Here is an 18,548-nt window from a genome sequence, read left to right as displayed (position 1 = left end):
CATGTCGTCCTGGTCTGGTTCATGGATATGCCATTGTCAAACCCGACCAATTGACATTCCTCAAAACAAAGTCGGGTCGTATCGTCCCTCCAAGTTTCCAACACAATTGGGTAATAATATCGCTCCATCTTTGTTCAATGTATGTGTATGATAACACTGTAACCGAAAAACGGAGAGGGACTGAGAAAGAAAGGTGTACGTGTACTACCGATAATAACACATAACAGAGATTGTCAGGAAAGCGGACCCCATGGTTTCTGGTCCGAATCCGACAAGAAGATGGGAAGTAGATAAGGCTGTTTCTCCATTCTCCACGCAACCGCTATTAATTGTTCGTTTCAGGAGAGGACCCGTTCGGTCTTCGGATCCTCTCTCTCTCTCTCTCTACTGCACAAGTCTATTATATTATATTCATGAGCTCATATATCCAAATTGAAAACTCAGAAGAAGGAAACGTGGGACCCGTTTCTGGCTAAATTGCAGAAGAAAAAACATGAGAAGCTGGAGGAAGACCGGACCGGGAGAGTGGGGTAGGGGAGTTGACACTAGGAAAAGAGGAGGGAGGGCGGTTGTTATCCATTGGCGACACGTGGCGTTAAAAGGTTGGCAAGTGGCAAAAGACCCCACCTGGAACGGTGCTGGATCCACGTGTCACTTATCTGTTATGGTTGGGACAGACTTAAAAGACGGTGGACAATAATATTAATATAGAAGGAGGATCATGTCCATGGATGGAAGGAAAGAGAAAAGATTTGGGGTTGGGGATATGAGAGAGAAAGAGAGACGTATTATAGAGTGAGATGTAGAGAGAGAGAGAGTATATGATACAGATAATGAGATATTGTAGTCGTCGGCGAGGGAGGAGAGAGGGAAGGGAGTATAGACTAGAGAGAGAAAAGGAACAAACGGAGGAGGGGTGCTTTAAATGACGGCACATGGGCGGCACTCTGCCGTCTTCTTTTACTTATAAATTGGTGAAGGTGCTTTCGCTTTCTTCTCAATCCTCCGCGAGTCCTCGCTCTCCTTACTGCTTCCTATTCTCCATACCCTTCTCCCCTCGTCTGCCATCTTCACGTGGTTCTGCTTCCTCTTCCCCTCTCTTCTCTGCAGATCTTATCTGTTTCCATTCTTCTGGTTTCTTTTGGGCGGGTCCTTTCTTGAGAATAATCAGTCGGTTTCTGTAGTAGTCTACTGCTATTCCTTGGCTCTGCATCTGTCCGTCTGTGTGTGTGTGTGAGAGAGAGAGAGAGAGAGAGAGATTACTACACAAAGGACAGGCAAAGTTAGAGACATGGAAGGGAAGAAACAAGTGGGTTCATCCTCCTCGTTGCCTTCTGATCTTTTCGGAAAGGAATCCTCATCATCCAAGGGAATTTTTGAGTCTGTTTTTCCGCCTCCATCAAAGGTATCGTATCCTTCTTCCCCTAACGTCATTACGATTTTCTCCTCCTATTTCTCACGTGGGTCTGCACATTATATCTTCAATTGATCAATCTCTCTGGTTCTCCCTCTCGCTTTCTGCGAGTGTGTGTGGTACTTGCGTGTTGGGAGGGTGTTGGTGTTGGTGTTGGTGTTGTGGGGTGGAAGTTCTTTCGTCCTCTGTTTCATGCCAGTGGGCTTGTAGATTTGTACAGTGTTTCTGCAAAACTTGTGATACTAGTTGAGTTCTCTTGGAGTCTAGAAGAGTATTCGTTATGGTTGATGGCTTTTCTTAATTGAGTTGTTACTGCAGGTTAAACTGTTGCAGGGGTCCTCTTCTGTGACTTCTCCATCCTCTAAAGATGATCTTTTTGCCCCTTTTTTAATTCCCAGTTCCCAAAGATTCTTTTTTCTTATAATATTGTCTTGGAATTTCAGCCTGTAGAGAGGGACTCTTCGCATTCCGAGCTGATGGGAACGTTGAGAAAACAAGATTCTGGGTCTCATTGCTGGAACAACAAACAGGGAGCTCCAGGTTTGTACGCCCTTATTATGTCTTAGGTTTTGGAGGATAAGCTATCAGTCATCGTATGTAATCTACAGTTCTTAACATGTTCTCTTCATAATATTGGGCAAAAATTACATCCCTTCAAATCATATTATATTACTCTTTCTTTCATCTTCTCACTTGAAAGTATGCTGCATGGCTTGGTTTCTCACCAAATATAAATGCTTCCTCCATATGTATCTTAGCTTCTTAGGTTGGATAGTAGTTCAGCAACTTCAGGTGATCTTCAGTTCACTTCATTTGGTCTTTTGTGGCCACCAGAATCATTGAAGTCTCACCATTGTTCATATTTTAAGTCACCCAAATCTTTAAATCTCACCCACTGCTCTGATGAGCCGTGAGGTAAGAAGAGGCCCTTTTCAGTCCATCCAAGTCTAGCCACTGTGTCCTGGCTACAAAACTTTTCATATCCCTGTGAAGTAGCTCTACCATTTTTCCTTGTGATGCTCTTTCTTTCTCTGTTAAGATTTTACTTAATTAGTTGTTCTTGTGAGCCCATGTATTATGTTTCTGGGGAACATCTCTTAAATTTGAAGTGTGTCCTTTTCAGATCACAGGGCTCAAAGCAGAGAAGGTTATAACAGTAGCACACCCAACAAGGACAGTAGTTCCATTTATCAGAATGAGTCAGTGGGGCTTTGCTCATTCAGCTCATCCCTTTACTATGGTGGACAAGACATCTATTCGAATTCCTCCAGTACCCGGGCATCATCTGGTTCTACCCCTGTTGTGAGTATCACCGCATCCACTTCATCTGCCGAATTTTTATTTATTTATTTATTTATTTTTCATTGTTATATTTTGAGCATGGCTAAACTTTACAGGTGACCCATTAAATCAAAGATAAAATATCTAACATTCTGTAATACAAAATTGTGTGATCTCATTAGTACAAGGAAGATGGGCGAGATGATTCAAATGAAGATTTAAACAGTGCTTCAAGAGGCAATTGGTGGCAAGGTATGATCATTGCAAATGGAAAAAATATATGGAAGGAATATACAGTTTGGGCGCTGACACTTTTTTTTTTTTTTTTTGCAGGTTCACTCTATTACTAAAACCTTGTCTCTAAGTATGTTAATAAATTCAACTATCTATTAAGGTACTTACTAACTTCTAACCCTTCCTGGAGAAGGTTGATGGATCATTGTTATTTTAGAGATGTCTTCTCACCTTGGGAAGATTTGAGATACTTTGTTGATCTGTTCTGTGATATTATGCCTCTTGTAATATATATGAAACTTGGCTAGTTCTTTTATTCACTTGGCTACAATAAAGCCAGAGCAATTTTTCTGTCCAAAGATTCTTTCTTCTTCATAGTATTGTGAGGGTACCATGTAGTTTTGGATGTAAATTCCTGAGATTCCTAAATAATGAAAAGCTGAAGAGGAGAAATCTTGGGAAATTAAACTGGATTTTGGGATCTTTTGTTTTCTTTTTCTTTTTTCTTTTTTTAATTGGGTTGGGGGGCAGTTTTCTTGGTAATAGGGTCAATGAAATCACTTTTTCTATATCTTATTGTTATAATCAATTTTCAAACTGCGCTCGACAGTTTCTCCCTGACGTGTTTAGCAAAAACAAATTTTGTTTTGTTTTAAGAGAACTCTGTTTCTTATGGTGAACTGATTCTCTTTCTGGTATTTGTTGACTACAGGAGTTAGATAACGTCCCGGAAGTGACTTTTATCTGCCATGTGTAACACGGAAGATAGATGCTTCTCTATAGTTTATAGTTACGTGTTAGTTTGGATGGGAACAGCTGTGGCTCTTATGTAGCTTCTTCTGGTTTTACCCAAACAAATAGACAACGTTTAATGTGATCTGATCTTTGTTTCTTAGAAGGTTTTAACTGTAATAAGATGCTGAAGGGACGAGTTGTAAATTTTCATTACTGCTTTATGGGTTGTGTATCTTGGACTTTTTATATATGTGGAATATGTACTGATAAATAATGTAAGTGAATAATATTTACTAAGTTAAGTTTCTACTCTGTTTCTAACAACTTTTTTGTGAGTTAAATTTCAAGCAAATCATGATTCACACACGACCAAAAAGTCTACGTGTGATACCAGTTTTTAGATAAGAACCTTGGTGGAGAGTTTGAAGAGATCAATCCCTGGACCACCCATATTGTGAATTGACTGTGTCTAGAGTTTGATGAGAGACATTCAATCACTGGACCACTTAATTGTGAATTGACTGGTATTCAGGGCAAGGAAGGGACATAAAGCACTGGGCTACCACCTCCTTTCATGGGGGCCATGAAAAAAAAATCAATACCCATCCAATTGTAAAGCACAGACTTCTCTTTGTGGATGCGTGGAACCCATGAGCTTCAAGGTTGAAGATGAAGATTCTGCTTACTAGGTGGGGCGATGGTGATGGTATCTTTTTAAGTGGTGACTGGTAACAAACTTACGAGGTTTGATGTTGAGGTTGGAATTGGATCTGAGAAGAAAATTTCAGTCTGGGATTATGACATCATTATATAATAATTTGGATAACAGTTACTTTCAATTCTACAGCTCTTCCTTTGGATTCCTTATATTTGAGGCGGTGTATGATCATTAGAGTGGTCATAGTGATAGCTGTTGAAAAGATAATACTGGGTAAGGGAGAATTTTCGAAGTTATGATTGGTAATGACAGCAACATCTTAAGGACTAGTAGTGTTCATTTACAGCTATTACAAGCTGTAACCCATCAACAAAGAACATAAACTAGAACAAGAACAGAACAAAATTGAGCATACGTGATAGGGAAACATAATCATATACTAGGTTTTTTTTTTATTTAGAAATCCCCACATTACATCTAAGAACACTTGCAGTTTTTATTAGCTAGATACACATACTGCTATGACAAGAAGTCATAATCACACCATTAGCTATACTACTAACAGTGAGTACCCTAATACCCAGCGGCGCATGGTGTTCCTTCATCCTTGCTACCTCATCAAGGCAATGTGTAAGCTGCAAAACCAGTAACAAGGAGAAGATCACTAGCCATTGAATCAGTTCAAGAGTAGGAGAAAGGCCAACATGCTTGATAAAGAAACTGTTACCTCCACACTTGTAACCAACGGGACGGTTGGCAAGGTTGCAGCGCTTGGGAATGGTCACAGCAACTTCTGGTTTCACTCCAGCACTCTTGGCTGTCTGAGAAAGCATAACAGCACAGAGGCAGCTGGGATTCTTGCCAATTTCCTTGATCTGAAGGCAGCACCTGTCAGAGGGTGTAGTGTTCGCATCTTGACCTGCCATTATACATGGAGCAAGCTTCAAAGCCTCACTCTCAACGGGAGTACTCCCACATTCTCCAGCCCCATGGACCTTGTCAATGCCAGTGATACCTGAAACCAAAAGCAACCCCAAAAGGACAATAATAATATGCTTCATTTGAACCTCCATTTCTCCAATACAACAGCAATGAACAAATCCTTCCAATTCACAACAGCATAAAACCAATAATTCCAATCACAACAGCGATGAATAAACCCTTCCGATCCCCTGGTTTTTATACTGCACACTTCATCCAAAATGTGCTTCCATCTAAAACCCACTTCCATGTAGTGGTGGTGGCACTGAGCAAGAGGCCAATTGTTTATTGCAGCACTAACTCTTAATTGAGTTGTTGAGGATTACTTGGCAACTCTTGATCGGTTGGAAGTGGGAACCTGCAATAATCATGCCCATTATCCCTTTCTTTCTTTGCAAAACCTTATAAAGAGCCTTCTTTCTTTCGTGAATTTACTGTTGCTGAAAATGGTGCACCCATCTGTGTAACCTGTTAAGGCTGGCAAGCCTAGCAGGCATTACTGGTTTACCAGAAATCGTAGCTTCTAACAAGGTTGATCCAACCCTTGAGGTTCACAAAGATATCAAGACCATTACAAAACCTTGCCAGCTGCATCTGTTCTCTTTTTGGAAAAAAAAATTTGCTGCTACCTGGACTCATAGCCAAAAAAAAAAATGGAATAATGCCCTTTTCATTTGGATTCACAAATGCCTTCCTAGGTTTAAAATTTTTCAAAATACCCTTCGAGATTCCATTTCTTTGTCTGCGAACCCGATTGCAAGGGGTAGCAGGAAAGTCCCAGCAATCCGAGTAGCAAAAAATATTTCATCCGTTCCAGTGGCCCCAAAATCAGAACACTGGGGCCAAGGTCTCTGTATTTTTCATCCAAGGGACAATCTCGGACCAACAGAACAAAGATTCTTCTTTGCAAGGTCTCGTCTTCCATGAACATCTGCTTCAAAGCTTCAAACATTGCATGTCGTTTATCCTTCACTAGGCTCCTCGCCATCCCCAAAACAGATCTCTTGAATCTGAAACCCAATCTTCCACCAAGAATCTTCACCACTAATGTTGGCTTGAAGATTTCCTCGTCTACACCATTAAGAATAACATAAACACGTTCTTCAGGGACCATGCAAATCCTTTTTTCATAATTTCTCCTTCATGATCATTACTGGCAACGTGGGGAGAATAATGAGGAAAGAACTGAACATCTTCAACAACCTTAATGGCTCTCTCATTTAGAGCATAATGTCCTAACAAGTTTTTGGATGATGTCAGAATGTATGGTTCCTTATGCAATCGCATGGCAAGCAACAGCAAGGTTAGATAGATTCTAAAATTAAATGTGCAAAAGATCCACACTTCCAGTGTGAACCACATCAAACGGTTTTCTAGTAGTTTGTTTAGTCAAGAAATGCTTCCAAACCAGGGTTTGATCCAGGTAACTTACGGCTGATGGTTTTGACAGGATGGAAATTCATGTTGATTTGTGGGTATTTGGGGAAGGAGAAAATTGAGGGATTTGAGGAGGATGTGTAGTTCATGGCCTCTTTGGGCAAGGTGCAAGGTGCAAGGTGCAAGGTGCAAGGTGAAGGGTTAAGGCATGTCATTCCAGCCCTCTGAAAGATGCCTGTGTGGCCATTTCTTGAGAAAGATAGCAATTTTGAGGACCTGTAGAAGTGGTTTTGAAGAAAAGGAGGAGATGGTTCCATGCAGTAGGAAAATATAAGAAGATCAATGGATAGGTTTTTCTCTAATGCCATGATGAGGTTTTGGAAATTGCGGGAGTACAAACAGTATGATCTGTTGAGAGTATGATGTCTTGTATTCCATCATATGGATTTGCTGAGTTGATTTTGAAGGGCTGTTAAGAGACTGTAGGACAAGAGGCCTCAAGGTTTGGAAGAATCAGCCCACCTTGTGTGTTATCTGGGTCTCGACTAATTGGCGGTCCCTGATGGGGTCAGGGGTGGGATTTCTCCGCGGAAAGTTTTTTAAAATTATATAGGTATTTCAGTAAACTGTATCTACATAATATCTCTTGGTAACTTTGTTGCTAAGGCAATTCTCACACAATGAAAGATAGAGTCTCTAGTGTAAACTCTATAACTCTGAGAAGTCTTACTGGAGTATATAATAGGTTCTTTTCTTCTCTGTTTTGGTTTTAATATCTCCTATTTATTGTTTTGAGTTTTCTACTTTGGCTGAAGATTAAACCCTTTTTTTTTTTTTTTTAATTTATTTTCTTTTTCTTTTCCATCCCAATAAAGGCCTGCACATGGGCCTCTAGAATATCAGTTCCAGCAATGTAAACCCTAGAATATCACTTATTTGTTCATTTAGTGGATTAATAACTAATAAGCTCATTCATTCAAAAAAACAACTAATAAGCTTTCCTTGAACAACACAATTAACTCCATGCTCAAAAGCTAAGTTAACCAGAATGATTTTCCACTCCTCTTATAGCATAGTTGCATAGGATACATTGATGTAATACAAGATAGGGGAAGATGGAGAAAACCCATTTACCTCTGAACCAATTGTCGCATATTCAATTCCTTCTTCTTCAAATGCACAAAGAACAACAAGAACAGCAGGAATGAAGTCATATGACATCAAATTAGCAAGCAATCCCTTCATAAATTTATCTAAAAACTAAATGCAGAAGAGACCCCCTCCCCCCCCCCCCTCCTTTTTTCCTCTTTTGCGTTTCAAATATTTAAAAAAAGAAGAAAAAAAAAACGCCGTTGCCGGGGATCGAACCCGGGTCACCCGCGTGACAGGCGGGAATACTTACCACTATACTACAACGACTTGATGATGAATAGCGTAGTATGTTTTATTAAGTTCTTTGTTTCAGTATTAATGTTGTTCTTATTTTGATTTTAATTTCTTATGGTTGCACTGATTTGAAATAATTCAAGAATTGAAAAAAAATCGGGAGTTCAAAATTAAAGAATGCATTCTATATATTTCTTTGGAAGAGGCGGAAGTAGAAACGCGATAAGGATGAGAGCTGGGCAGGAGTGGGGGTGGTGGTAATTTGTTAGACCATCACAAGAAGAGGGTGATGTTTTATTTTTAACATAAAATTGTTGTTTTGTCCATCAAATTAACAATGTGTTCATTAAAAAATAAGAGTAAATGCAATGCTTCTCACCTATTTCAAAATTTCGTCAAATTTAATTTTCACAAAAAAAAAATTATAAAATTAAAATAATAACCATACCAAAACAACACCATAGCAAATTTTTGGAATTTAATCCCTCCAATCAAGAGGGGTTTTATAGTGATTTTTTCTATTAGACTGTTTTTCTTATATGTTTTTTGTACTTTTTTTCTTTTATTTTCTTGACTTCTAAACATATTCATCATAGGGAAAATGTCTAAAAAAGTTTAATCAACGTTCAATGAATGTGAAAGACAAGTCAACTTTTGGGATAATCGGGGTTTCCTAAATCATAAAACCCAACATGTTCAAAGGGTTTGAAATGAATAATTCTAAATCGTTTTCTTCCTCTTCAACTCCAATCTTACATTAAAACTGTACCACTTTAAACCCATCTCATGATTAATGGTTTTCGTAACCTTTACCTCAAATTCTTTTAAATCAAAGGTTGTTAAGCATTTAATTATTTCGATCAAAACTAATTTCCGATAAAAATGAAACAGGCAATCCCAATATTGATGGAAAAAGAAGCCAAAAGAAAAAAATCTAGGTGAACCAGTGGATCGCAGGTGATGCAGGGCAGTGCATAAAATCCTCTGTTTTTCCCATCCATGTTTTTCCTTGTTTTGCTGTCTGCAGAACACGACATGTGGACAATAAGGAGACCAACGGTCAAAATTGGGTGAGAATTATTACATCCGGTGCGTTGGTCTTAAAGTTGTCCACGTGTCGCGTTCTGCAGGTAGCAAAACAAGGAAAAACATGGATGAGAAAAATAGAGGATTATTTTCCAAACAAGTATGATGCCTCATGTCCAATCTGATCCTCTGACTGTCAATAAAATGATAAGAGTAAATAAGATTTACCTTTATCTGCCGCGTGGTTTTAAATCTTATATTTAGATTAGGCATATGAGAGATGCTGATCCACGCAACCCCTAGGCCAATGCCACTGATATGCTGTGAATCATCCACCCAGGCTGGAGCCGCTGGACCAGTTGATCTACTCCAAATTGGTGGCGTTCATGGATTTAGGTGTCACTGTTGGATCAGTCGTCTTGTTCACTTATTGAAGGGAAAGAGTTCTCTAAGCTGTTAGGGAAGGGTACGTTACCGTTATCTTTTTTTTTTTTATTATTTCACATGAAATGATCTCACTGCCTTCATATAATCAAAACCATTTATTAAAATACCCTTGTTAACATCAGGACTCGTGCTGTTTCAGCAATCCAAAGTTTGTTAGCATCAATGACTAATGCTGTTTGGACAATTTGGACATCCCAAAGTCCAAAGTTAACGTCACAGGGTTGGTAGTTGAAGACCTTGTTATGAGACACATCACCAGATTACCCAGTTTTGAGCATTCCACTGAGTGCGGTTACCAGTGCAACAGTTTTGCCTACACATAGCTTAATTTTAAAGTAATTTCAGAATTAATTTTTAACAGAAAAAGGAGCATTTGGTCTAGTGCTATGATAAAACTATTTTGGAGAGTCCTCTCCTATCCTAGAGTTTCAACAAACTCCATTCATAGATGTCAGTGAACTTACATTCTTCAGGTTTAAGAAAAGTAGGACCAAAATGCACTCCTTGACATTGTATTCCCCCAATCACAAGTATAATCCATTGTTGTATATGCAAATAGTGGTGGACACCCTGCGGTCCTGCATTTCAAGTTTTCCTCTACTCAACACAACACAAACCAATTTGTTCCAGCACCCATAAGAAAGACTGGGAAGATTAATTTTTGAATCATCATTTCTGCTGTTGGCTTGGAACAAAAAATAAACAGATGATTAAAGGATCACAGGAACAGCATGTTTACAAATAACATTAACACATTTTCAAGTCTTGCTCAATTGTAGTAATATCCATCAATATTACTCAATAATTATGTACACACATAATTCTTTTGATCCGATCAAAGCCCAGGACCTATTTGCAAGCTAAACAGATTCTGCGAAATGCAAGAACCCCATTTAACACTCACCTCTTAACTATAAAACCATCAACAAGAATAAAACAATATTTGATGGTTAACCTTGTTACTCCTGGTTTCTACTTATCCATTCGTGGGAAAACATAAAGCCATCATGAAACAACTTGTCCCAGTTCATATTAGACTTGTGTTGGAGGGCTGACTACCCCTTTATGGATCTCCAAGTTTTCCATGCTAGACCAACCTGCTGGTGCTTCTTGAGTTGAGCTTGAGCTAGTATCTGATCCCTCAACTGAATTACTAGAGCTTTTTCCTTTCAAATCCACTCCAAGATAATCTGTCAGGACTTTCTTTACTCCAAATCCACGATAATTAGGTTTGTTGCCATTGAGGAAGGGTGACTTCCCTCCTCTTGCAGGGCTAACTAAAGGTGCAGGTGAGAAGCTCGGTGAGGTAAAAGCCGTTGCATATGGAGTGCTTGAGACAGGCACTGAGTACGGAATTGAGACCCTCTTATGGGCAATCACACTTACAGTGGGAATGGAGGAGTACTCATCCGAATGCTTGGTCAAGTCATCAACATAGAGCAGATCATCAATACGGGCAACAATGTTAAATGCAAGGCTCTCCAAAACTCTGGAGTAGCTCTCTAGAATAGATTTCCCAACATCCTGAAAATTGCAAGATATTTGAATTTAGCTAACTGGAATTTGTCTATTGAAATAAGACGAGAAGACCTTGTGTTAAACCTGAGTCTAAATGGGAGACAAACCTTGTTGTATTGGATCTTGCTCATATCCAAGGTTGTCTGTGGGAGACCGGGGAAACGCTGCTTCAAGCAAATCAAGAGGCTTTCAGCTCGATCTGCAAGCAACTCTCTCTTATCCACATCAAGCATCAACTCCTTGACCATCTCCCAGGATGACTTCGAAGCAGAGCGGGTTGTATTAGTCATAGACCTTGAATTTGTTCTTCTACGCCAGACATATATTGAGGCCTCAACACGGTTAGCAATTTCAAGCGCCTGGTGTTCAGAAGATAGGTCAAGGCAATCAAGAAGGCATTCGGGAGAGAACTGATCAGAAGTTATGTACCGGTGGATCATGTCACCCAGACTGGCCCTTCCACTCTGAAACCAAATGCAAAAGAGTTGTCACTAGGTCCTTATTGTTGTCATCAAACTAGAAAAATTGCATCATATAAGATTTCATTACCTTCGGTAGAGAATCCAAGTAGGATTCAGGAATTTCCATTTCAAGCAAGGCATTGCTATTGATAGCCATGGCAGCTTTAAGGATTTGGTTTGTGCACTCCCGCTTGTGTTGCAACTGCTTCCTTGAATTCTCTTGGAGACCACTAGGGGGGACACGGGGCACAGGCAGCCACCACTTTTCCTCTTGACGCTGAAGGGGTCTACGGAAAGAGGCTGATCCATCAGCATCTGGAGCTACAATTCCTTGGTCAACATACCAGAATTCTGTATTGTTAAAGCTATCTAATATCTCCTGTGAAAAGCAAAGACCAATAAAGTTAAAGCATTTTACATTAAACTGAGAATAAAAATAACTGAATACAAGCATTTGTGGATCTTACAAGAAGCATGTTGTCAAGTTTACGCAGAGCTGGGAGATTCATAAAGAGATCTGATCGGGGTCGGCAAGTCATAACCTGAATTTTACAACATGGAACCAGTTGTGCAAACAAGTTCAGCAAATGAAATACTCATTTTACACATATCTTTTGCCAAAAATGACAAATATATTAAAATTATGTTTATGATCATAGACGTGAATCAATGAATTGAACTTAACCAAAATTTCAGCAATTGTAAGTAATAGAAAGATTTCGACATGCAATTGGAAAGCTTTGAAAAAATAAATAAAAGTTGATAACGCAATAGCTCTGGACTGTAAGAATTAAAATAACCTCAAGCTTGCTTCCATCAGGAAATGTTTGCCAAGAGGGTGTCAATTCAACAATATGATCACTAACACAAAGAAGCCACTCCATCTCTCTTCGCCACATTGATTTCTTCCCCGGAGGTTGGGGTTCTAATCTCCAAAGCTGCCCAAAAAGTGTTGCTACAGATTGGGTAGAGAGGAAAACAGAAATCATCAGACAAGGTAGTACGAGATCCATCTAAAAAAATAAGAGCAAAATAAATTTAAAGAAAAATCTGTTTTTCCCATCAGCATAGACTGAAGCCTAGAGAGAAAGAATACCACAGAGATTAGTAATGGCATTAGAAATCGCCAATGCTGTGCAAACGCCTTCCCCACATCCAGACATGTCTTCTCCAAGAAGCAATTTGGAAAACCTCTCCTTCATCATTGCAACCTCTATTGGAACCCAGAAACCAGGAATCAAATTAGAGAACATTGTTGGCAAGAACCATGAAAATACATTACTAGAAAAAGGAAAGAGAAGAAAAGATTTCGTACCAGAAATCATTGATGCTTGTTTCTCTAATTTCTTATCCTCCGAATGTGCTTTCTCTTTAGACTCGTTGACATTAGAAAGTGAACAATTTTGCACCTCCGCCGCCTTCCTGATAGGCCAACCTAATGATGATGCCGAAGATGACTCTTCCGAGCTGCTATTACTCCTTTCTTCATTTGTGGTCGCATCAGACGTCGATGTATCAGAACTTGAACTGCTCTCCCTGCACTCCTCTTCAATCGAATCGGTGAATGATGCATTTTCAACCCCATTCGCATCAATCCCATCTTTCTTTGCTTCCGTTCCTTGACTCTTCTCCACTAAACACTCCTCCTCCATCCTCACCTCCCCTGCTTCAATAAACCCAACAGTACCACACACAAAAAGAACCCTTCACACCTAATCCTGAACAAACCAACCTTTTCAAAACGAAACCATGAGCTCTGCAAGGAAAGGAACGACAAGATTTGGAAACCCAAAATCACAATAGAGCTTCTGAGCTTCACCAGTGGCAGGCAGAGCTTGAACTCCTACTTCGTTTCGTCTCTTTCTCCTCCTCCTCTATCCATAAGTTCTCCACCATTTCTGAAGGGTAAAAGGGGAAATGCGGAAACATTCGTGGGGTTGCTCTTGAAGTGGCTTCTCGTACTTATTCCTCTGCGACTGCGAAGGGAGTGAAGTTAGCCATGAATACTAGAGATTGCTCCAACACATGATCCCTGCGGAGATGAAAGAGCCTCAAGCTGCAATGTAGCCGCTCCTCTTATTCTCTCTCTCTCTCTCTCTCTCTCTCTCTCTCCTTCAATTCTCAGTATTTGCTTAAGGTACTTTGAACGAGGAACTATATACTCCTACTCCAAAAGCCCGTTTGAAAAAATTATTAAATAAGACCACGGAAGTCGCGTGAAATGACGGAAACGACATAGGAATTTACCTTATCACCCTTCCCATTTGAACGATTGTAATTAATTAGATTTAGAAGTGGAATGACTCATCTGCCCTGGTTGGATAATTTAAATGGTTGGTGGCTCCCGCTTGCGAGTGGTTTCATTATCACGCACGCACCTACCAATGAAGTTTCTCTCTCAAGGCTCTCTGGAATTTGGAATGTGGACCATAGAGAGTGAGTGATAGGCCCCACAATTAAAAGACGGAAAAGACTACGGTGGGAAGAGTGAAACCAGCCTCGCCCATTGGGTTTAGACAAGGGCATTCTGGTAAACTGACCTAGCATTTCTGGAATTCAAAGGGTTAGTTCGTTGTCGGAGACTCGGAGGGTTTAGCTAAGCGGAGTTCCTCACTATCCTACCTTCAGTCTGCAGATAGGACCCATCTCCAACGGAACATTTCTGGTCTGCTTTTCTTCAGAGCACCATGGACCCGTGTTGTTCCTTTGACCCACAATTTGAAGACTCAGAAGGTACTCTCAGGAAGAAATTGGGTGAAGAAAAAGGCCACATATCACTGAGACACTGACCAACCAATGATCAGATATTCAAACACATACATACATGCATACATAACCATCATCATCATCATGACACTGCTTCATTAAGCCTATCATAACCTTGAGACGGACCATACCCCAAGTACTTGACTACCCCACAAGCCCATAAAATATAAAGCGAAAAAGAAGTGAAAAAGACATTAATTAATTTCGTGTTCTAAGGAATTTATATTAGGTGAGCATTCACAAATCTCTCAACATCCATCGGTACTAGAGTCTAAGTCCCCACTACTACTCGTTTTAGCTTTCCTTGTAAGGTTTTACAATCACCACGTCTTCTTCTTCTTCTTCTTCTACTTCTTCTTCATGCTCCTTTTTTCTTTCTTTGATCATCAACCCCTTATGATGCCGGTTGTTCCAACTGAAACCCGCCTAACCCCAATTCAACAACGGCTACCTGGTTTTGTTTTTCAAATCATATACTCATATATAGTTAAAAGAAGAGAGAACCCAGGCTGTTTTGTAGCTAACCTTTTGTAAAGCTATCTATGACTTTGTGGCTTTGAAAATTAATTTTTTTGCTTTCATTTCAACACTTCTGATTGATTTCATTCATTCAATCTCTACTGTTACCAGCGGCATCACTTTTAGTTAAAATAAATTAGTTTGAATAAAAGAATCAAAAAAATCTAGAAGGCGAACCATAGTGTAACAGTAAAATTGTTCAATCATGATCAAATGATCGTGAATTTCAGCCAGAAACAACTTCTCCTCAAAATGGGATTAATACAATTCACATAATGACCCTTCATAGACCTTGCAATGGCATAAGCGTTATGCAATGAGGTATACCTAATGCATTGTCTCCTTTAGCATCCGCTTTTTCTCTCAATCGTTCCATGGACATTTGTGTACTCACCAGGTGGTTAGAGGCTCGGAGGGGTCCCCTGGTGGTTACGGACTCAACATTGCATAAAGTGAGCAAAACGCCTTCTCCACAGGACCACAACCCAACAAGTGATGAATCAAAGATTCCAAAATTAAATAAGCAGCTTTAGTAAAAGCTGACCTTACAAACCTATACAATTGCATGCAGGCCCTTGCCTAAAATGATGGATGTACTACAAGCACCACTGACTACTGAGCCCTGCCTATGTAAAGCATAGTACATAGGCAACAGGACTAGAGAAAAGCTCAAACTCAAAAGTTTTAATATCTACGTAAGTTTTCAACTCAAAAGCTCAAATTATTTGCACCATTAACCCTAATTTTGGGACTTCTCCGCTTAAAAAATACCAATTATTCATATGAGAAAGGACCAAGTTTTCCTTAAGCTATGACGAAAAGAAATGAATCCCTTTGATCATGACTTTCAGATGTGTGAAAGAGGGTATTGTGCAACAGGGAAAGGATATGTTGGTGTACGATGTCTTGTATTTCGTCATAGTTTAATCCAAAGAGTACTGGTGTAGGTGCCTCAATAAGTAAGATGGTGGTCCTCTGCATAGCGGGGGTGTAGGGGGACGCAACCCTCGCTCGAATTTTTTATTTGATGGCAGTTTTGTACTTTTGGAATTAGGATTTTTCGTTATATATTTATAGCGATATTTTACTTTCTTTGTAATGCAAGCAATACTGAGAGGTGTGAGGACAAGCGTTGTAACCTTATTCTCTATTGATAGTAAAGCAGAATCTCATCTCACCGAAGATGTAAGTAATCTTGCCGAACCTCGTAAACCTATATCTATTGTTTGTTCTTGATTTTTCCATTATCTTCTACATCATTTTAAGGTTACTTTTCTATAGGGTATTATCAGCTTGATCCAATAATAAAAGATGTCTAGGACAATGACCGAACCCTATATTGAGTGTGAAGGGAAACTTTCTCATATGAAAAATGTTGGCGTTTTTTTTTTTTTTTTTTTTTTTTCATCTTATGAATTGTATATGAGGTAAAATGTCACACTTGAATAGATTGGAGTCAAGTCAGTTGGACTAGCTAGTGTGTGGCTCCTTCTATTGCTTGCCATGTTAACCAGTTCTTTGGTAAAGCTTAGTTAATGGCCACATTTTATCATATGCTACAAGAAGTAAAACCCTCACGAATATACACACACACACACAGAACCTAAAACTTTCTTTTTTGATTACTTCTAAACCAAAGTTGTTCATTACTTGACTTACAGTATAACCTATGTTAGTGCTATTAATCTAGTTTTTCTTAAGTGGCTTAAGATAATGGTATATCTTTGTGATTGCAAGGCAAAGCTTGAGAATAATTCACCTTTGTCCTTTCTCATAAAGTAAAGAGGGCCCACTTAGGTTGCCGTGTAATTTTTTTGAGACAGTGCCTTGAGCCGAGCCTTTCTTCTTTTTTTAACTCTCTTAACTTTTTTTCCACTTTAGCTTTTGTTTCCGTAATCCTCATTTCTTTGCTTGGTTTGAAACCTAAACCGCTAAAAGGACACCCCATATTATTAGCAGACCTTTTGGCTTGTTGGTTAACGTATCTACCCTAACGGCTGCCTACCCTGTCTTGCTATCTTTGAATAGCTAAACGGCTAGTTTAATTCAAACGATCGAAGAATATGTACCCTGTAAAGATAAAAAAAAAAAAAAAAGGGAAAAAGGCTACACATAAGTCCCGGATGTATTGCGTAGTCCAAAGATCGACCGTTATCCAATGTCACCTAGTGCTTTGGTCAACGGAACCTTAGTTGTGCTTTTTTCCCCTTTAATTTATGGTTTGAATTTGAAATAGAGAGATCCCCCAAGGACCAAGGCCTGCTGCTTCACACTGCATCCGCTAGTAGTGGGGATTGGATAGTTGCATGGATACCATTCCACCAAGGACAATTTTTTATGGCCCAGTTTTTAGGATCCCGCTCCTCTTCAATGACTGGGTGTTTTAACTCTCCTCCAACTATTCATTCAAGAGTTGGGAGGAGTTCGACATGCACCTTGGAGGGTCATTGGTGTTGAAGAGGATCTTTTTCCAAATTTACTCGGATATAGGCCATGATACCCTGCTCATGTACCAAATTCAACCTCAAATGGATTTCACCACCTATGTGAAAAAAATTAAAATATTTTAGGTACAATTTTTTTTCCTACAAGACTTGTGCTGATTTAGTGGGGAACCAAAAAGGGGTAGAATAGCACCCACGAGGGGCCAACAATGAAGCAATTTTGCTTCACATTAAAGCCCGGGAATAGTTACTGTAGCATCCCACCCTAGCTCGTTTGGTTGATGAATGGACCACCAAAGAGATGTGGATTCAAGTTAGAAAATAGCTTCTGTACGAAGATATTGTCAATCTACATACATTATGACTCTCTCTAAATTAATAGTGGCAGAGCCTGTATACTAGGAATACCCATTTTTATGTGATGAATGTATGGGCATGGCTTACCTTTGGTGATAAATGAGCCTTAGTCGAAGCTCATCATGGGCTTATATGTGAAGCCCATGCTGCGCGTCTGTAAACCTTAAGTTTAGCACCTACCCCGGCCGATATGGTAAGACGTGGTATAGAAGTCTTAATACGGATCAGAATTAAGGGTAGTTGGTTGATCTAGACTTAAATTGCTGTATATTAATTTGTGAATTACAGAACAACAAACTGAATAGAGTCTGCTATTCTCTAATCCAAAATTACATTAAGCACTAAAGAAACAAGCAGAAACTCCATCAAATCCACTTAAAAATGGGAACACAATAGCGAGATCTTTCTTATACCACGTTTCCAACCATAATCTTTTACACATGAGGGGAAATGTTGAGATATAGATGAGTTATAGAGTTATACTCTCACATCAGTTTGTTTAGATTTTCAATGCCTACATATGCTTAAGGATCGGGGCTCTCTCACTTCCATTCTATCCAAGTTGAAATTTTTAGTGATAATGGGTCATGGCAATCCTGTAGTGGAGGGGGGATATTTTCAAGGATGCTTCTGTGTAGCCCATACCCAGTTTCTTCGAACCCTCCCATCAATTCATTGAAGCCCCAATAATGATAACAACACGCAAGATGGGCTGATTCTTCCGGACCTCATTGCCTCAGACCCTAGGACCCTTTGGTATAAAGCCATAAATCAAAATAAGACTTTATATCCCCAACACATTGAATCTCTGTTTTTTTTTGGTCACTTACCGTATAAATCATGCAGTTTAGATTGGCCACATACTATTCTTGGTGGCTTCAAGTTTCCTTTTCAACCACACAAAGGGGATGAAATATTTTTCTATGGAAAAGTAAACAAATATT

At 39.4% G+C, this 18,548-nt stretch overlaps 3 protein-coding genes, 1 non-coding gene and 1 pseudogene across 5 annotated transcripts; 1 reads left to right on the top strand and 4 right to left on the bottom strand.

The window, feature by feature from the left end:
* The first annotated feature begins 750 nt into the window (after positions 1–750).
* Positions 751–3,973, top strand: LOC122085750. Of its 2 annotated transcripts, none has more exons than XR_006142213.1 (6): positions 751–1,405; positions 1,858–1,954; positions 2,538–2,716; positions 2,812–2,947; positions 3,029–3,089; positions 3,642–3,973. XR_006142213.1 is itself a non-coding variant. In XM_042654318.1 (6 exons), exons 1-5 carry the CDS (start codon positions 1,292–1,294, stop codon positions 3,043–3,045), a joined length of 477 nt encoding a protein of 158 aa, XP_042510252.1. In that variant the 5' UTR covers positions 756–1,291; the 3' UTR covers positions 3,046–3,089; positions 3,642–3,973. The 2 variants fall into 2 exon arrangements, 1 of the variants encoding a protein (XP_042510252.1); XM_042654318.1 differs by having other exon boundaries at positions 756–1,405; positions 2,878–2,947.
* A 768-nt stretch (positions 3,974–4,741) lies between these two features.
* On the bottom strand, positions 4,742–5,551 carry LOC122086312 (putative lipid-transfer protein DIR1). The gene is made up of 2 exons (XM_042655076.1): positions 5,050–5,551; positions 4,742–4,957 (listed from the first exon to the last, which is right to left on the bottom strand). The coding sequence occupies exons 1-2, from the start codon at positions 5,393–5,395 to the stop codon at positions 4,941–4,943; spliced, it is 363 nt and encodes a 120-aa protein (XP_042511010.1). The 5' UTR covers positions 5,396–5,551; the 3' UTR covers positions 4,742–4,940.
* Positions 5,552–5,926: 375 nt separating this feature from the next.
* LOC122086701 lies at positions 5,927–7,925 on the bottom strand (annotated as a pseudogene).
* A 102-nt stretch (positions 7,926–8,027) lies between these two features.
* Positions 8,028–8,099, bottom strand: TRNAD-GUC. Its single transcript has one exon. It is a non-coding gene; the product is annotated as a tRNA-Asp (tRNA).
* A 2,174-nt stretch (positions 8,100–10,273) lies between these two features.
* Positions 10,274–13,669, bottom strand: LOC122087343 (rop guanine nucleotide exchange factor 7-like). Its single transcript, XM_042656430.1, has 7 exons — positions 12,834–13,669; positions 12,615–12,731; positions 12,319–12,473; positions 11,986–12,060; positions 11,607–11,897; positions 11,165–11,521; positions 10,274–11,063 (listed from the first exon to the last, which is right to left on the bottom strand). Exons 1-7 carry the CDS (start codon positions 13,168–13,170, stop codon positions 10,572–10,574), a joined length of 1,824 nt encoding a protein of 607 aa, XP_042512364.1. The 5' UTR covers positions 13,171–13,669; the 3' UTR covers positions 10,274–10,571.
* Between the last annotated feature and the right edge of the window lie 4,879 nt (positions 13,670–18,548).

Source organism: Macadamia integrifolia, chromosome 8 (genome assembly GCF_013358625.1).
Source record: "Macadamia integrifolia cultivar HAES 741 chromosome 8, SCU_Mint_v3, whole genome shotgun sequence".
Lineage (NCBI taxonomy): Eukaryota > Viridiplantae > Streptophyta > Magnoliopsida > Proteales > Proteaceae > Macadamia > Macadamia integrifolia.
The sequence above is the reverse complement of the archived record's forward strand: the minus strand, read 5'-3'. Positions and strand labels throughout refer to the sequence as shown.

What these genes read in the sequence shown, in the direction of transcription:
- LOC122086312 (XM_042655076.1), bottom strand. Translation starts at nt 5,395, where the DNA reads ATGGAGGTTCAAATGAAGCATATTATTATTGTCCTTTTGGGGTTGCTT.
- LOC122085750 (XM_042654318.1), top strand. Translation starts at nt 1,292, where the DNA reads ATGGAAGGGAAGAAACAAGTGGGTTCATCCTCCTCGTTGCCTTCTGAT. An exon ending in CAACAAACAGGGAGCTCCAG is followed by an intron (nt 1,955 to 2,537) that starts GTTTGTACGCCC and finishes TGTCCTTTTCAG; the next exon opens with ATCACAGGGCTCAAAGCAGA. An exon ending in CATCTGGTTCTACCCCTGTT is followed by an intron (nt 2,717 to 2,877) that starts GTGAGTATCACC and finishes TGATCTCATTAG; the next exon opens with TACAAGGAAGATGGGCGAGA.
- LOC122087343 (XM_042656430.1), bottom strand. Translation starts at nt 13,170, where the DNA reads ATGGAGGAGGAGTGTTTAGTGGAGAAGAGTCAAGGAACGGAAGCAAAG. An exon ending in ACTTGGATTCTCTACCGAAG is followed by an intron (nt 11,522 to 11,606) that starts GTAATGAAATCT and finishes ATTTGGTTTCAG; the next exon opens with AGTGGAAGGGCCAGTCTGGG. An exon ending in GCAAGATCCAATACAACAAG is followed by an intron (nt 11,064 to 11,164) that starts GTTTGTCTCCCA and finishes TGCAATTTTCAG; the next exon opens with GATGTTGGGAAATCTATTCT.